We start from the raw sequence: 18,778 nt of genomic DNA on the forward strand, positions 1-18,778 counted from the left end.
CTGCCATCTTCCAAAAATTAATTAAATTCATTAATATTTTGAATTAAGGGAATACTGACAATTTTTATCATGATATCACTGTCTAAATTATGAAGCTTCACAAATATTTAGCGGAATCCCTAATAGATTGGGTTAACTATACAAGAATATTAAGGGGTTGGGGGGAGCCACGTAAAACCAACAACAGGAGTGACATGAACTGTCCTGGACTAAGATTTTAAAGGTCAAGTTCATTTACTATTTTCTATTTTACTTAAAGTTTAAGTTCATTTACTATTTATCATTTACAATATTCAAAAATTGTACAGTCTAGTTAGCTTTCACTTCCCGCACACCTCATGAACCTGTCTCACTGGAAGTTATGCTTTGGATGGCAAATTAATGAGCTTAACTTATTTGCTATGATTCTGTATACTGACTTGCCTTCTCAGTTCATTTGAAAAGGCTGCTGCAAATTTTACTTCGTTTAGGCGGTATTCCTTATATCTTTCCAATTCGATTTTATTTTCGGCTTGCGAAGTTTTTACTCTGGAGAGCTCAGATTGCAGGTCTTTGATTGTGAGTTCCATCTGGGTTTTTTCTGCGGTAATATCATTCACCCTTTGCACTAACTGTTCTAACTGTTCCTGAGGTGCTGCTTGAGTCTAAAATTAATTAAAAGGGAACATTTTAAAGTAATTATAACCTGAATAATTACTGTGCATTTGTTTCCTTTTGTTTGGAGTCAGTTATTCAGACAACAATTTTAAGTACGTGAAGAAAGAAAGAAGCTCAAGCTTCACATATTTATCATCAGTATCAACTGAATTAACGATTGATTCTGAGTTGTACAACAATCCTCCAAACAATGACAGAAACAAGTTAAGATTTTAAAATGGAACCATGTAACTTAAAAGCAGTTCAAGAGTATGGTATAATTTCTCAATCACAATTTTTTCTTTTTTTTACTTTTTCTATTAGTCTTCTTTTATGCATACTGGCCTTAGTAATCAATGATTTTCTAGTGAGAATTCTTATTATGGAAGATCAATTTAGTTAGAAGAATGATGGAAACTAAAATATTTAAAGGGAGAAACAGATATCACCTTCCTTCTAGAAGTCTGCCAAACAAATTGCTGTAAGAAAAGTACAGAAAACATATACGATGGATATATCCAAGATAGAATCTGCAGCGAAACGAATGAAAGCACATTGCAGACAATTAAACCAACCTGCAAGGAGAGACTGATTTCCTTTAACGCTTCTACTATCCGTCTTGATCTTTCTTCAATCGGCACCTCATACTGTTCAGCTTCACCACGTTCTAACATTTTTCTTTCCATATGAATTTTGAGATTTACTATTTCCTGCTTCAACTGCTTCTTCTCCTCCTCTAGTGTTTGACATTTCTTTTTTAATGCTTTCACAGAGAATAATGTCTGCCGAAGAACTTCATTATCTGCGTCCAGATCTGGACATCGTGAAGGTGCAGTTTTCTGTGCTTCAGTAAGGTCATCCTGCATGAGTCAAAAAACAATATACTTTGGTAATGAAGAAGGTACACAGAGGCCAGGTGTGGTGGCTCATACCTGTAATCCCAGCACTTTGGGAGGACGAGGTGGATGGATCACCTGAGGTCAGGAGTTTGAGACAAGCCTGGCCAACATGGAAAAACCCCATCTCTACTAAAAGCACAAAAATTAGCTGGGTGTGGTGGGGGGGTGCCTGTAATCCCAGCTACTCAGGAGGCCGAGGCAGGAGAATGGCTTGAATCGGGGAGGTGGAGGTTGTAGTGACCAGAGACAGTGCCACTGCATGCTAGCATGGGCAGAAAAGAAAAAAAGATAAAAGAAAGTAGACTGAGAATGTTCTAACACAAAACTAATCATTTTTGAAATGAATTCAGTTGCAATAAAATATTACCTATATTCTTGTAGATTCATAAAAAACAGACCATTGGATTACTCAGAAAATTAAAAACAAAGTTAAAACCACCAGAATTCACAAAAATATATCCTTTACTTTCATCATTTTTTCCACATAACATTTGGATTTGATCTTAGACTTCTGTTTTTCTTTGATCATTTCATGGCTTTCCTCCTTAAAATGGCTCTAAGTCACCCCCTTAGCACAAGTCTCTTAGTCCTTTAACCCAATGTCATTCTCCATAAATTGCATGGAAGTTTTAGGGGTGTCATATTAAATTATTTGGGCCCCAGTCAAGACATGGCTTCCATAATAAGACTCTGAAAATAAAACTCTAATAAATCTTGAAAAAAAGTGGATTCCAGCACCACAAGCCTCTTGCTGAACTGCAAATGTCTTAAGTTAATTTGAATTACATTTCAAGGAGTAATGACACTTGGCGTTAAGAAGCAATCACATCTCCCAGTATAAAAGTTGAATGGCATGATCCGTACCACTTTTCTGAATAAAAATGCCTTAATTTAGTAAGTAGCACAGTCTTGTAATTCATTGCTGCTTTACACGAAATAAGAGAGCACACTAAACGATGACAAAGAAAAATCTCCCTGAAATTTCCACGCTGCTGAGTTAATAAACTTGCAGATTGCATAAGATTGTTAGTCATTCCTATGCCTTGTAGAGAAGTCATGGCAGTAGTTGTAAGCCATTGAGAAGACCAATATTTATGGGAAATTACAGACACATCAGCCCCTGTGTCCAGGAGGCCTTTAAATGTTTTGCCATTAATTTTAATGGTAAGTTCAGGTCTGGTAGATGAAATGGCTTGAACCCAGTAAGCATAAGACGAAGGCTCAGAACCTTTGTTACCTATAACTTGAGTCGACAATTGAGAGTCAGCTGAGGTATCAATAGGAGTGAGAAGCAGTTGAGCAAACAACAATTCAGGACTCAGCGTGAAAACACCTGTAGGCGACCAAGCAAACACCTTAATTTCTCCCGAGTAATCAACATCAACAACAATAGGTAATACATGCAGACCTCTCAAGGAACAGTTACTATGACCTAAAATAAGACCAATATATCCTGAGAAAAGAGGGCCAAAAATGCCCGTAGGGATGGCTTGGGGTCCCATGTCAGGGCTTAATACCTGTCAGGCGGTGACACAGAGGTCAAGTCCTGTGCTGTTCGGTGTTGCTCTGCAGAGTTGAGAAACGGATTTGCGCTCAAACTCAGGACAGGAGCTTGAACATAAGGTGTCCTGATATTTTGCTGGGGGCTGGGACTGCCCCCGCTGGGAGTTTCCCAACTGCTGAGGGAGAGGATTGCCCTGGGCATCATGCTTAGAGTGGCACTCGTTGGCCCAATGGGTGCCACGGTGACAGCGAGGGCACAAACCTGGTTGATGTGGTTGGGGTGATGGGGTGACAGGAGAAGAAGAAGTAGGAGTAGGATCTGGGGGTGCTGGCAAAGCTAACATCTGAGGCTGTGGAGCAAAAGGAACTTGACACTGTTTAGCCATATGGCCCAGACTGCCACAATGAAAAAATTTAAGGGGTGATCTAGGTTGGTTGGGTCTCTGTTTTAAAAAGGTGGCAATAGACATACCACCTGCTTGAGCAGCTGCTAGAGCAAGACCTTGTTGATAAGCAGGTCTGATATCAGCACAGAGGCAAATATAATCAGTTAAGGTGCCTTTACGTTTAAAGGGCCTCATGGATGCCTGGCATGCCGTATTAGCATTCTCAGAAGCCAATTGTTTCACCAATAGAGATCCAGCTTCATCATTGCCAACCTGGCGTGTAACAGCCTGGAGGAGGCATGAGACAAATTCCTGAAAAGGCTCGTCAGATCCCTGACGAATTTTAGCAAGCTCCTCCATCCTAACACTGGATGATGGTAACTGCCTCCAGGCACACATCGCCAAGGAGGTTATCTGAGTATAAGCCTCATTAGGGTAATTAAGTTGGTCAGGCAATTCAGAATGCACTCCCCTCCCCATAAGCATATCTAGAGTAACTGGAGACTGCTGGCAACAGTTTTGAATAGACTTGTCATATAAGCATGAAAACAGAAAGTCTTAAAGCGACTGTGAGTGGAAGCCTGGTGGTCCTCGAAGAGGCTGGTAGGAAGGGTTTTAAGGATAGTGAAGAAAATGATAGTGGAACCCGAAGGAAAGGACATTGTAACTACACAGCTGCAAATGGAAACCAAAAGCATGCAGGAGCAGCTATATTTCTACCAGACAAAATAAATCTTAAGTCAAAAAAAAATAAAAGAGAAAAAGAAGGTCATTATATAATAATAACAGGATCAATTCAGCAAGAGTATACAACAGTCATAAAGGTATATGCACTTAACACCTGAGCACACAGATCTATAAGGCAAACATCACTGAAACTAAAGAGAGATAGTGCCCAGTACAATAGAAGATGAGGACTCCATCACCTGACTTTCAGCATTGCAAAGATCTCAACAGAAAATCGACAAAAAAACATCAAAATTAACCTGCACTGCAGACCATAGGGACCTAGCAGACACTTACAGAACATTTCATTAAAAAGCTGCAGAATACACATTCTTCTCATTAGCACATAGAAAATTCTCCAGAATAGACCATCTACTGAGTTTACAAACTCCTAGGAATCAAGTATCTTCTCAACAACAATGGAATAAATACAGAAATCAGTAACAAGGACAAAAATTTTGGAAACTGTGCAAACACATGGAAATTAAATGGCATGCTCCTGAATGAACTGGGCCAATCAATAAATTAAGAAAAAAAATTTAAATATCTTGAAACAAATGAAAATGGGAAAGAAACCAACCCCTATAGAAAGTGACAAAAGAAGCACTAAGAGGGCAATTTATAGCAATTAACAGCTACGTCTAAAAAAGAGAAAGACTTCAAACAAGCAACGTAACCATGCACCTTAAGAAACCAAAACAGCAAGAACAGACCCGAAACTCAAATGTAGTAGAAGGAAAGAAATGATACAGGCAGGGCAGAACTGAATGAGTGTATGTCTTAACTACCTGGGCTTCACAAATTTCAAAACACATTTACTGATTGGTATTGAATTTTAAAAACAATGCATAATGTTTGTTAGTTTTAAAAAATCATTATTGAAGACTCTTAAAGCGGTTTTAGGTTAGCAGCAAATTGTGAGGAAGGTTCCCAGAAATGCCAAATACCCCTTGCCCCGATACATGCATTTTAGAACTCTGCAGAGCTGGAAATAAGTAAGGACTACATCCTGTATCCAGATAACTTTTAAAATTCCCAAAAGAACTATCCAGATTTCCTTTTGGTGGGGCAGATGATGATATTGAATGCTGCTTTTTCATGATTGAATACAAGATATAAATACAGCTGCATGCATCACTGCTTTCTCCTTTCATGTGACCAGCTGAGAAAACAGTGACTATACACCTGTTATCCTTTTATCCTCAAGGCTACACATCTCATCAATTCACAGAGCGCATGTTATACACTTGGAATATTTGATTTGTATATAATTGATTATGGTTCAGTCCATGAGAGCCAAGGTGTCATTGGCAAGGCCATACTGGCACTGAGAGTTCGTGTATATGTTGATAGATTTTCTCTATGATATTCCCAAAGACTGGGATTGCCTTTCAAAAGAAGGCTGGGTTGAGCTTTTTGTACTTTTAACCTTGTATGTTTTTGAGGTTTGCCATTTCCCATTTAAAGTTTCCGATGTGCTTTTCCCCAGATTCCTAAGCATTCCCAGGCAGCATCTGAGCCTGCTCCCAAGTCTCTGTCAGGTTTCATCTTTCCACTGGATAGGTCATCATGTTTTGCAGCTAACTTGTGTATCCTTCTGCACTTGGCTGATGACCATTTCACATACTGACATCTGGATCAGAAAGCAAAGCTAATTTGGGAAGCAAGACTAACAAAGCCAGCCAGATTACCACCTGAATGAACTCTAGCACTGACCCAAACACAAAAATTGTTATTCTATGTGATTACCACCAAATATTATCATTTCTAAGTCTTGTTCCTCCAAAAATTCCAGTTAAAAGAATGATTTCTTACCTGAGACTAACACATTAAAAGAACAATCTAAAACCATGTAAAAAAAGAAAAAAGAGAAAGACTTCAAGCAACCTAACAATGCACCTTAAGAAACCAAAACAGCAAGAACAGACCCGAAACTCAAATGTAGTAGAAGGAAAGAAATGATAAAGGCAGGGCAGAACTGAATGAGGTAGAGTAAAAAAACAAAACCAACAAAACATCCTTCAAACTGGAAGACGGTTTTGGGAAAAGATAACTGCTAACTATATTAAACAAGAAAAAAGAGAAAAACAAAAAGAGAAACAGAGAAGGAGATATTAAAACCGATACCAAAGAAATACATGGGGTCGTGAGAGACTACTGTGCACAACTATATGCCAACAAACTGAAAAGCCTAGAGAAAATGGATACATTCCTGGAAATGCATAACCAGCAAGAACGAACCAAGAAGAAATGGAAACCTGAACAGAACAATGAAAGGTTATGCAATTGAATCAGCAGTAAAGTTTCCCAATAAAGAAAAGTGTAAAACTGGATAACTTTACTGCCGAATTCTATTAAACCGTTTTTTTTTTTTTTTTGAGACGAAGTTTCACTCTTGTTTACCCAGGCTGCAATGCAATGGTGCGATCTCGGCTCACCGCAACCTCCGCCTCCTGGGTTCAGGCAATTCTCCTGCCTCGGCCTCCTGAGCAGCTGGGATTACAGGCATGCGCCACCATGTCCAGCTAATTTTTTGTATTTTTAATAGAGACGGGGTTTCACCATGTTGACCAGTTTGGTCTCGATCTCTTGACCTCGTGATCTACCTGCCTCGGCCTCCCAAAGTGCTGGGATTACAGGCTTGAGCCACCGCGCCCGGCCTAAACTTTTTTTTTTTTTTTTTTGAGACGGAGTTTCGCTCGTTACCCAGGCTGGAGTGCAATGGCGCGATCTCGGCTCACTGCAATCTCCGCCTCCTGGGTTCAGGCAATTCTCCTGCCTCGGCCTCCTGAGCAGCTGGGATTACAGGCATGCGCCACCATGCCCAGCTAATTTTTTGTATTTTTAATAGAGACGGGGTTTCACCATGTTGACCAGGATGGTCTATTAAACTGTTAAGGAAAAACTAACAGCAATGTTTTACAAATTATTCCAAAATCTTCCTAGTTTATTCTAAAGGTCAGTATTACTGTAAGGCCAAACCCAGACAAGTACACACACAACCAAAGGAAACTACATGTCAATATCCCTGAAGGACACAGGCACAGAAATTGTCAAAGAAATCAAGGGGATCCAAATTGGAAAACAGAAAGTCTCACCGTCTCTCCGTGCACATAAAGGAATTCAGCAGCCCGGGCGTGGTGGCTCACGCCTATAATCCCAGCACTTTGGGAGGCCGAGGCAGGTGGATCACGAGGTCAAGAGATCGAGACCATCCTGGTCAACATGGTGAAACCCCGTCTCTACTAAAAAGACAAAAATTAGCTGGGCATGGTGGCGCGTGCCTGTAGTCCCAGCTACTCGGGAGGCTGAGGCAGGAGAATTGCCTGAACCCAGGAGGCGGAGGTTGCGGTGAGCCGAGATCGCGCCATTGCACTCCCGCCTGGGTAACAAGAGCGAAATTCCGTCTCAAAAAAAAAAAAAAAAAAAAAATTAGCTGGGCATGGTGGCGCGTGCCTGTAATCCCAGCTCCTCAGGAGGCAGAGGCAGGAGAATTGCCTGAACCCAGGAGGCAGAGTTTGCAGAGAGCCAAGATCGTGCTGTTGCACTCCAGCCTAGGTAACAAGAGCGAAATTGCCTCAGGAAAAAAAAAAAAAAAAAAAAAAAAAAAAAAAAAAAGACTGCTATTTTCGTACTCATCTCCGGAATACGGACCCCTCCCTGTCCGCTACAAAGTAAAAGACTGCTATTTTCTCCCTCATCTCCGGACTTCTCCCTGTCCGCTACAAAGTAAAAGACTGCTATTTTCGTCCTCATCTCCGGAGTACGGACCCCTCCCTGTCCGCTACAGAGTAAAAGATTGCTATTGCCTACTCACCTCCGACATACTTCAAGGTCTTTGGGAGTTTCCTCCCCTAACCATTTCAACTTTTTTGGATTCTCGCTCTTCCATGCCTCCCTCTTCCTTTTTCCATTGCCAGTTCCCTGATGACAGTTACTGGCTTTCCTGAATGGAATCCTGGCCCTATCCCTGACCCCCACCCTCACTTTCAGCCAGTTTGAAACCATTTGGCTCCTTTTTTGGCAGAAGAGTCACTATTGTTGTAAAGTTTTTTAGATCAATAAAGTCAGTGGCTTTCATGGAAAAAAAAAAAAAAAGGAAAACTACAGCCTAATATTTCCGACGAATGTGGACACAAAAGTCTCAACAAAATATTAGCAAATGAAACCCAGCAACACATCAAAAGTTTACTTCACCACAATCAAGTCGGGTTTATTCTTGTGATGCAAGGTTGGTTCAAAGTACACAAATCAGTAAATGTGTTTCACCACATAAACAGAATGGAAAAAGAAAAACCATATGATCATCACAAAAGATGCAAAAAAGCTTTCAATAACATCCATAATCCCTTCATGAAAAAAATCAACACATTAGGCATCAAACAAATAGACCTCCAAATAACAAGGGCCACTTTGTAACAAACCTGCAGCTGAAATCACAGAATGGGCAAAAGCTGGAAGTGGGAGCTGAGTGCAGTGGCTCATGCTTGTAACTCCAGCATGTTGGGAGGTGAAGACAGGAGTATCACTTGAGGCCAGGAGTCTGAGACCAACCTGGCCACGCAGTGAGACCTTGTCTCTATAAAATAATAAAGAAAAAATTTAAAGAAAAAAGAACAAAAAGAGTTGGAAGCATTCCCCTTGACAGCTGGAACAAAACAAGGATGCCCCATCTCACCACATCTATTCAACATAGGACTGGAACTCCCACCTAGCCAGAGCAATCGGGCAAAAGAAAGAAAGGCATCCAAAAAGGAAAAGAAGCCAAACTATCTCCCTTTGCTGATGATCTGATGCTCTAAGTAGAAAACTCTGTGAGTCTGCCAGTGTATCCTGGAACTGATAAATGACTTCAGTCAGAATGCAAAAATATCAGTAGCATTTCTATAGACCAATAAAGTTCAAGCTGAGAGACAAATCCAGAATGTGATTCCATTGACAACAGCCACACACAAAAAAGCAAAATACTTAGGAATGCATCTAACCACAGAGACGTGGCTAAAAGAACTACAAAACACTGCTGAAAAGTCATGACACCAAAAAATGCAAAAACATTCCATGCTCACAGATTGGAAAAATCAGTATCAGTAAAATGGCCATACTGCCCAAAGCAATCTACAAACTCAATACTATTCCTATCAAACTACAAAGGTCATTTTTCACAGCATTAGGAAAAAGATTCTAAAATTTCATATGGAACTGGAAAAGAGCCCAAACACCCACAGCCATCCTAAGCAAAAATAACAAAACCTGACACATCACACTGCCCAACTTCAAACTATACTACAGTAAACAAAGCCTACAATGAACAAAACAGCATGGTACTGGCACAAAAACAGACACACAGACCAATGGAACAGAATAGAGAGCCCAGAAATAAAGCCACAAGCCTATAACCATTTGATCTTTGAAAAAGCGCAATGGGGAAAGGACTCCCTGTTCAATAAATGGTGCTGGGATGACTTGCTATCCATACACGGAAATATGAACCTTGACCCCTACCTATCACCACATATAAAAATAAATGAAAGCTGAAGTACATTCTTAAAAGAAAAACCTCTAACTATAAAAACCCTACAAGAAAACCAAAGAAACATATTATTTGAAATCAGCCTCTGAATATAATTTATGAATAAGTCGTCAAAAGCAACTGCAACAAAATGAAAAACTGGAACCTAGTTAAACAAAGGAGCTTCTGCATAGAAAAAGGAACCATTCAAGAGACTAACTAGGCAACCTAAATCATGAAAGAATGTATTTACAAGCGATGCATTAAACAGCTCTAATATCCAGAACCTATAAGAAACTTAAATCAACAAGCAAGAATTTAAAAAAATATATAAAAGTGGGCAAAATACATAAAGAGACATTTCCCAAAAAAAGACAGAAAAGCAGAGGGCAAACATGAAATAAAAGCTCATCTCACTAATCAGAGAAAAGCAAATCAAAGCCACAATGAAATGCCATCTCAAACCAGTGATAGCCATAATGGCTATCACTAAAAAGTCCAAAAACAAGGAACATCGACCCAGATTTTGGCAGAGCTGCTACAGCAAAAAGGGCATTCGAATACACTGCTGGAGAAAATGATAAATTCATTTAGCCACTGTGGAAAGCAGTTTGGAGATTTCTGTCATGGAACTAAAAATAGAACTGCCTTCAACCCAGCAATCCCATTAGTGGGTTAAATACCCACTCCCTCCCAGAAATCATTCTACCAAAAAGACACATGCACCCATATGTTGGCTGCAGCACTATTCACAATAGCAAAGATATGGAATCAATCCAGAAGCCCATCAATAGTGCACTGGATTAAGAAAATGTAGCACACATAAAATATGTAACACTATGCAGCTATAACAAGAACAAAATAATGTTCTTTGCAAGAACATGGATGTAGCTGGAGGCCATTATCCTAAGCAAACTGATGTGGAAACAAAACCAGATACTACATGTCTCACTTGTCAGTGGGACCTAAACATTGGGTCCACATGGACATAAAGAGGGGAGCAACAGACACTGGGGACTACAAGAAGAGGGATTGGATTGGGACAACTGTTGAAAAATGACATGCCAGGTACATGCTCACTACCTCGGTGATAGGTTCAATTGCACCCTAAACCTAACCATTATGCAATATATACCTTTGTAACAAACCTGCACATGTACCCCCTAAATCTAAAATAAAAGTTAAGAAAGAGGCGGTGGCTCACGCCTGTAATCCCAGCACTTTGGGAGGCCAAGGCGGGCAGATCATGAGGTCAAAAGATCGAGACCATCCTGGCCAACATGGTGAAACCCTGTCTCTACTAAAAAATACAAAAATTAGCTGGGAGTGGTGGCGCACGCCTGTAGTATCCAGCTACTCGGGAGGCTGAAGCAGGAGAATTGTTTGAACCCAGGAGGCACAGATTGCAATGAGCCAAGATTGTGCCACTAAACTTCAGGCTGGGACCCGAAGACTGAGCAAGACTCTGTCTCAAAAAAAAAAATAGAAGAAAAAAAAAGAAGATGAAAATAAAATGCCCTTTATAACTTGCAACGAAAAACACCAATAACATTCTTCACAGAAATGGAAAAAACAATCCTAAAATTTATATGGAACCACAAAAATGCTAGAGTTAGACAAGCCAAGTCTGAGGGAAAAGAACAAAGCTGGAAGCATCACTCTACCTCCTTGAAATCTACCTGACTTCAAATATATTATAAGCTTATGGTAACCAAAAAAGCATGGTCTTGGTATAAAAAACAGAAAATTAAATCAGTGGAACAGAATAGAGAACCCAGAAATAAAAACACATATTTACAGACACCGGATTTTCAACAAAGGTGTCAAGAACATACATTGGGGAAAGAACCCTCTCTTTGACAAATGGAGCCAGGGAAACTGGATATTTGTAAAAAGAAGAATAAAACCAGGTCCCTATTTTCACCATATACAAAAATCAACACAAAATGTTGATTTAAAGACTTAAACATGAGATCCAAAATTATAAAACTACTACAAGAAAATACAGGAAAAATGCTTCATGACACAGGTCAAGGCAAAGATTTTCAAGCTAAGTTATCACAGGAATATGCAAAAAAAGCACAGGCATAAAAACAAAAATAGACAAGTAAGGCTATTTTAAAATTAAGTTTCTTCACAGCAAATCCTTTGTTGAACAACCAACAATCTGTAATATGGGAGACAATATTTATAAATCTATTCATCTGAGAAAGGTCTAATATCTAGAATATGCCAGGAACTTAACACAACAGTAAAAGCAGTTAATAATCCCTCTAATGTGGACAAAGAATTTAAATAGACATTTCTAAAAAGAAGAGGTACAAATGGCCAACATATATATGGAAAAGTACTCAACATCACCGACAGCAGGAAAACGGAAATAAAATTCCAAATGAGATATCGTCTCACCACAGTTAGAATGGCTACTATATATATTTTTAAAAAAAGTAAAAAATCCTGGTGAGGTTGGAGAGAAAAAGAAAACTCTTATGCACTCATGGAGGGAATGTAAACTAGTATAGCCATTATGGAAAACTGTGGAAGTTTCTTAAAAAACTAAAAATACAAGTCTCATATAATCCAGTAATCCCACTACTATTATCCAAAAGAAAGACATTCAGTATATCAAAGGGATACCAGTATCCCCATGTTTACTGCAGCACTATTCACAATAACCAAACTACAGAATCAACCTAAATGTTCAGCAATAGATGACTGTGGTTGTGAGTAAAGGAAATGTGATACACTGGGGTCTGTTGGGGGAACAGGGGAGGGACAGCTGGGGGTGGGGAGTTGGGGAGAGAGAGCATGGGGAGAAATGCCAGATGTAGGTGAAGGGGAGGAAGGCAGCAAATCACACCGAAACGTGTGTACCTATGCAACTATGTTGCATGTTCTTCACATGTACCCCAAAACCTAAAATGCAAAAAAAAAAAAATATATATATATATATATAAAATAAAATAGAGAAGAAAAAAAAGAAAGAAAATGTGACATATGTACACAGTGGAATACTATTTAGCCATAAAAAAGAATAAAATCATGCAATTGACAGCAACATGGATGAAAACATTAAGTGACATTAAGTGTAATAATTCAGGCACAGAAAAATAACTACTGTATGTTCTCACTCATATGGAAGCTAAAATTTAAAAAAAAAGTTTTTGGAAGTAGAGAGTAGAATTGTGGGTAACAGAGGCTGAGAAAGGTAAGCAGGAGTGGAAGATGGGGAGAGGTTGTTTTATGGATACGAAATGATAGCTAGATAGGGGGAATAAATTCTAGTGTTCTGCATTGTAGGGTGAATATGGTTAACTTTTCTTTTTTTTTTTTTTTTCAGACAGAGTCTCACTCTGTCACTCAAGCTAGAGTACAGTGATGCAATCTCAGCTCACTGCAACCTTTGCCTCTGGTTCAAGCCATTATGCCTCAGCCTCCCTAGTATCTAGGATTAGAGGTGTGCACCACCACACCTGGTTTGGTTAACTAATAGTTTTAAATAGCTAGAGGAGTGGATTTTCAAAGTTCACAGCACAAAGAAATGGTGAATGTTTGAGGTGATGGATATGTTATAGTCTTATTTGACCATTACACATTGTTTACACATATCGAAATATCACTGTGTATACCATAAATATGTAGTTATACAAGTCCACAAAAAACAAAAGGAAGCCAGGTGTGGTGTCACAGGCCTGTGATCTCAGCTACCTGGAAGACTGAGGCAGAAAGAATTCCTGAGCCATGGTGATCAAGGCCAGCCTGGGCAACATAGCAAGACATCATGTTTAAAAAAACACACACACACACAAATAAAAGTAAAAGCAAAATAATTCATCCTATACATAGACTATGGGTGAAACTTAACGGCTTGCTTCTAATGAACAGAATGTGTTAAAAGTGATAACACAATGTTGCTTCCTACATTAGGTTTGAAGAGGCTCTCTACCACAGACTGCTCGCCTTGAAACCCAGCCCCCATGTTGTGAGGAAACTTAGCCACAAAGAGAGCCTAGGAGTTCCAGTGTAGAATATTTGGGTATCCTGCCCCAACTAAAGTTCCAACCAATAGCCGCTGTAAGCAACAGACATCTTAGTGAACAAATCTTCAGATGATTCTAGTCCCTCAGCCTTTGACTTATCCCAAGTGAAGCTGAAGGGAGCAGAGGGAAGCTGCCCTGGCCAAGGTTTTCCCAAACCACAGATTGGTGAACTAAACAAACGTTCTAAGCCACTCAAATTTGGGTAATTTGTTAGGAAAAAATAACCAGAAAAATAAATTTAAACAAGGAGATAATAAGCGATAGAATAACAGACCCAGTAGAAATTAGTCTCCTTTAAAGTAAGAGCTAACAAATGTTGAGGTTAATTTATTAATGACAAACAACTCTAATGGGAAGCAGCAGAACTTTTCTAACTGTATGAATTAGGAAAGCAAATTTATACGATAAATACATATAATTTATATGATAAACTTCCTCCTCAGTGGTTCTTATGTCTTTCTTATGAGAAAGAAACCAGGTGCTGGGTCTTCTCATAAGAAAGACATAAGAACTACTGAGGAGGAAGTTTAGAAAAAGTTCCCATTGATTACAAATTCCAATGACTAAGCCAGTGAGCCTTTTAGAATTTGTCCCCCGAGTTATGAAATAAGGAAGATGAGGAAGGAAGGAGATATATAATTTGAAGTATAAAGTTGAAAAAACTAGAAATATTTGATTAATAACCAAAAATCAGACATTGTACCTGATTCAAGGAACTAAAATTTTAAAAGTGATCAGCAGCTTTGGATATTTATTCATCAATCTAGGATTCAATCTTCATTTTCATTTCCTCAATGAGGAAATTAAAAAAATTATGGAATCAGTTTTAACAATCTCGAAAGTAAAACAAATGTAGTGTCCTTTGAGTGTTAAGATATTCAATGCAATTTCCCCTTAACTCATTTGTATGGAGAAGGGAAGAGCAGCTCATCTTTATATTGTAACAAAATGCTTTTCCATATCATATAAATTGGCTCTGAAATTTTGAAATTCATACAACTAATTCAACTCTTTGTTCCTGATAAATGCCTGGACATTACCTGATTTCCAGTTGCTGCACTCCTGAAAGTTGTTCTTTGAATAGGTTGAAGTATTTATTCAATGAATTATGTATTGAGCTAGAAAAGCATAGCTACTCATCTACATTTAAGCAAAAGGAGGTAAATGCAGGGAACTCTGGTTTCTGAGAATGTAGGATCTGTGCAAGAATAGAATTTAGCCCCACAGTTGTATAAGAGAACCAGGTGCTGGGTCAAAAGAGGATCTAACTGTGAACTGCAACATGATAAATTAGCTCAGTTTCCAATGAGGAAAGATGACAGCCCAGACTTAATCTTGAGCTTCATAGATAGTTCAAATCTACACATGACTCCATGACTTATAATGAGCTAATGAAACATAATGCAATAAATAGTTGACACAGTCAGCAGATCCTGTGGCCAAGAATTGACGGAAATGGGAGTGAAGAGAGAGGCACTGGGTGAGAGACAAAAGGTGTGACTGGAGAAAAAAAATCAATGGGATCTGTCTTTGCAAGCCTGACTCTCATCATGTCATGGAATCAGCAAGGCATAAGCTGGCCATACACTCCTTCAAGAAGCATAAAGTGAAATTAAAGACATTCTACTACTTGAATTTCTATTCTTACATAAGACAACTCATAATAAGCAACAGGACTGAAAATGAATTCTCCTAAAATGTGATTCGGTACTGGCATAAATGTGATTCAGTACTGGCTCAACATATTAGAATCAAGAATCCAAAAAGAAACCTACATTTTTATAGTCAACTGATTTTCAACAAGGGTATTAAAAAAAATGAGAAACAAATAGATTTTTCAACAAATGGTGCTGGGACAACTGTATATCCAGGTGCAAGAGAATAAAGGTGGATTTCCACCAAATGTCATATATAAAACTAACAAAATAGAACCACTAAAATTATAAAATTCCTAGGAGAAAACATAGCCATAGATCTTTGTGACTGCAGAAAAATAGATTAACTGGACTTCATCGAAATGCAAAACTTCTGTGCTTGAATAGAGACCATTAAGAAAGAAAAAGGAGGTTGGGCATGGTGGCTTACATCTGTAATCCCAACATTTTGGGAGGCTGAGGTGGGAGGATTGCTTGACCTCAGTTCAAGATCAGCCTAGGCAACTTAGTGAGAACTTCTCTCTACAACTTAAAATTATAGAAATTTTAAAAACATAATAAATCGTAAGAAAGAGAGTAAAAAGGAAAGCCATTGAAAATATTTGGAAACAATATATCTGATAAGGGACATACACCTAGAGTATATAAAGAGCTCTTAAAATTCAGAAATTTAAGATAACCCAATTTTAGAGTGGGCAAATGATTTGAATAGACATTTCCCAAAGAAGATATACAAATGGCTCATAAGCACATGAAAAGAGGCTTACAGTCATTCATCATTAGGGAAATGTGAATCAAAACCACAATGACATGATACCACTTTATACCTCTGGGTTGGAATCCTTTTTAAATCAAAAATATGAAAAATGCTGGCAAAGATGTGAAGAAGTTAGAACCTTCATACAATGCTGATGAGAATGTAAAATGGTGCAACCACTTTGAAAAGCAGACTGTCAGCTCCTCAAAAGCCTAAGCATTGAGTTACTATAGGACCCAGAAATTCAACTCCTAAGTATATACCCAAGAGAAGAACACATACGCAAACACAAAAACTTGTACATAAAAGGTCACAGCAGGATGATTAATAGCCAAAACATGGAAACAACCCCAAGGTCCATCAACTGATAAATGGCTACATAAAATGAATGGTACGTCCATACAGTGGAACAATACTCAGCAGAAAGATGAAATTAAGTACTGATACATGTTACAACACAATGAACCTTCAAAATGTTATACTAAGTAGACGAAGCCAGACACAAAAGACCACCACATATTGTGTGATCCAGTCGATATGTGGTGTCCAGAATGGGCTAATGTATGGAAACAAAATAGATTGCTGGTTCTTTTGAGGGTCATGAAAATGTCCTATAATTGATGATGGTGATGTTTATGCAACACTGTGACTATACTAAGAGGCCATGATTTGTATGCGTTCAATGGGTAAACTGAGTGGTATAAGAATTTTGTCTCAGTAAAGTTTTTTTTAAAAATTCAGTGGTAGGATCTAGATACATCTCTTAATTCTCTACTTTGGATATACATACTGTAGGTGATTTGTAAAAAAGCACAATATATTTAAAATGAAAGGTAAATGAAGGAAGTGCCTAACATGTCAAGTAGTTTATAAACTAAAACATTTGCATTTTGGAGAACAGTACTATGGCCTTTCTGTACAAGTCATCCTGAAATTCATGAAATAAATATACACAGATTCTGTACCCATTTACAAAAGTAAAGATAAGAAATAAGACAATTTCTGAAACATTCCATTAAACATTATCCTATGATTTAATCTGGCTTACCTAACCATGGCAATAGAGAAATCACTAAAAATACTTCACAGGAAAAAAAAAAAAAGCCTCTCAACTTCTGTGAGGAATACTAATAATTCCCAGCTTTCCTAAGGATCTTTGGAAATGATCCTTATTTTAAAAATGTATGTACTTATCAGGAGAAAAGGATAGAATGAAAGCCAGAGGTTAAGAAAAAAGTGCATCATAAAGATAATAAAATTATCATAAAAATACAAAGGAAAGCCATCCACTTCAATCAGTATCCTAAAGCATTTGACACCATTTCACCACCTATAGATTAACTGTAGACATGTTAGGTTTCATACATACTTCACTGCTGCTTTGACCCAATTTCTTCTTTGAATCCTGTGTCTCATCTAAATTAAATGATGTAGCCTCTGCTGTAGGTTGTTGTTTTAGGGGATCAGTCCATTCTAGTTGGTGTTGTCTCATAACTACCTGTGAAAGTATTTTTGTTACTGATTGTATCAATCACCTGATTGTTAAATTGTGGTAATAATATTTAGCTCTAACATATACACTTTGAAAAACATCAACACATATGTGGATTCACCTTTTCCTTGTGTGTGCACATTCTTGTTTATTACTGAATTCAGTTAAGGACACAGAAGGTGCTACCTTTCTGCCAAATCAGTTTTCTGTTAACTTAGACAATAGATTCACCCACTATTCACTCATCCCTGAAACATCTGCAATGCTTAACAACCTACTGAAGTCTCAAAAAGAAATCGGGTGGGGCTGCTGGTGGTACATCCCACACTGTGAAATGTTTTTCCCTCTTTTTTATTAGAAGCTCCAATCAACTTCAGAGTTCCTTGCATATTCCGTTGCCTGCTCAGATCCTTCCAAAAGATTCCTATCTCAGAATACAAGTAAAATTGCAATGGCCTTTGAGGCCCTGGGTTACCTGGCCTCTACCTCCCTCCTGACCTCAGCTTCTACAAGTGTCTCCCCTACTCAGTCCATTCTCACTATATGTGAATCCTGCCACCTCTCATTAGTTTAAAAATGGGGACTCAATGCCAAACAAATAAATCACAGATAAACACAGTTACCTTTGTACTGGTCAAAGTTATATCCGAATGACAGGCAGTGAGCCTTGAAATGAAAATTATGAGCAAACTGTTTGTAAAAACATTCAAAGAAATTATAAATACCAGTGGTAAGATTATATTTAACATAGCTTTGCTGAAATTCACATCTGCCCCAAATTATGATTTATTAAAAAGTAAATGCCTTTAAAGAATTGAGAGGTCATAACTAGTAATTTGAGACTGAAATCATCTCAGATTTAAGTCAAATTGATATGAATAAAAATAGAATTATACCAACTTAAATACATTGCAAAACTACTGAAGGAAAACTATTGTGGAAAAATATACTGAAGTATAGTAGTATACTTCAGTTCAACTGGAAAATCTGGAATTAATGGTCAAAGTAACCCTTCTAGCTGAATCTTAATTTCAAAATACCCATGTCAGGTATAAGCATTCTGTTTATCTGCTTCACCATGGTCTCCAAACATGGCCATATAGGCATTGCAATGATCATTTCAGCAGCGTAAGACAACACTATGAACGTTAATCTGTACCTACTAACACTGTAAC

At 38.2% G+C, this 18,778-nt stretch overlaps 1 protein-coding gene across 9 annotated transcripts in view; it reads right to left on the bottom strand.

Annotated features, from left to right (window-relative positions):
* LOC100387850 (coiled-coil domain-containing protein 144A-like) overlaps positions 1-18,778 on the bottom strand; it is an 84,027-nt gene that overhangs the window by 36,766 nt on the left and 28,483 nt on the right. For 8 of the 9 annotated variants that reach the window (XR_008481473.2, XR_008481472.2, XM_078372517.1 and 5 more), the window contains 3 exons: positions 17,481-17,609; positions 1,212-1,496; positions 424-644 (listed from right to left, as the gene is read on the bottom strand). Coding sequence is in view for 7 of the 9 variants with exons in the window: in XM_078372517.1 (XP_078228643.1) it covers positions 424-644; positions 1,212-1,496; positions 17,481-17,609 (635 nt within the window). In the remaining 2 variants the exon portion in view is untranslated. The remainder of the gene's footprint in view (positions 1-423; positions 645-1,211; positions 1,497-17,480; positions 17,610-18,778) is intronic. The other variant, XM_054255725.2, reaches the window with a different exon arrangement.

Source organism: Callithrix jacchus, chromosome 5 (assembly GCF_049354715.1).
Source record: "Callithrix jacchus isolate 240 chromosome 5, calJac240_pri, whole genome shotgun sequence".
In the NCBI taxonomy this organism is placed as follows: domain Eukaryota; kingdom Metazoa; phylum Chordata; class Mammalia; order Primates; family Cebidae; genus Callithrix; species Callithrix jacchus.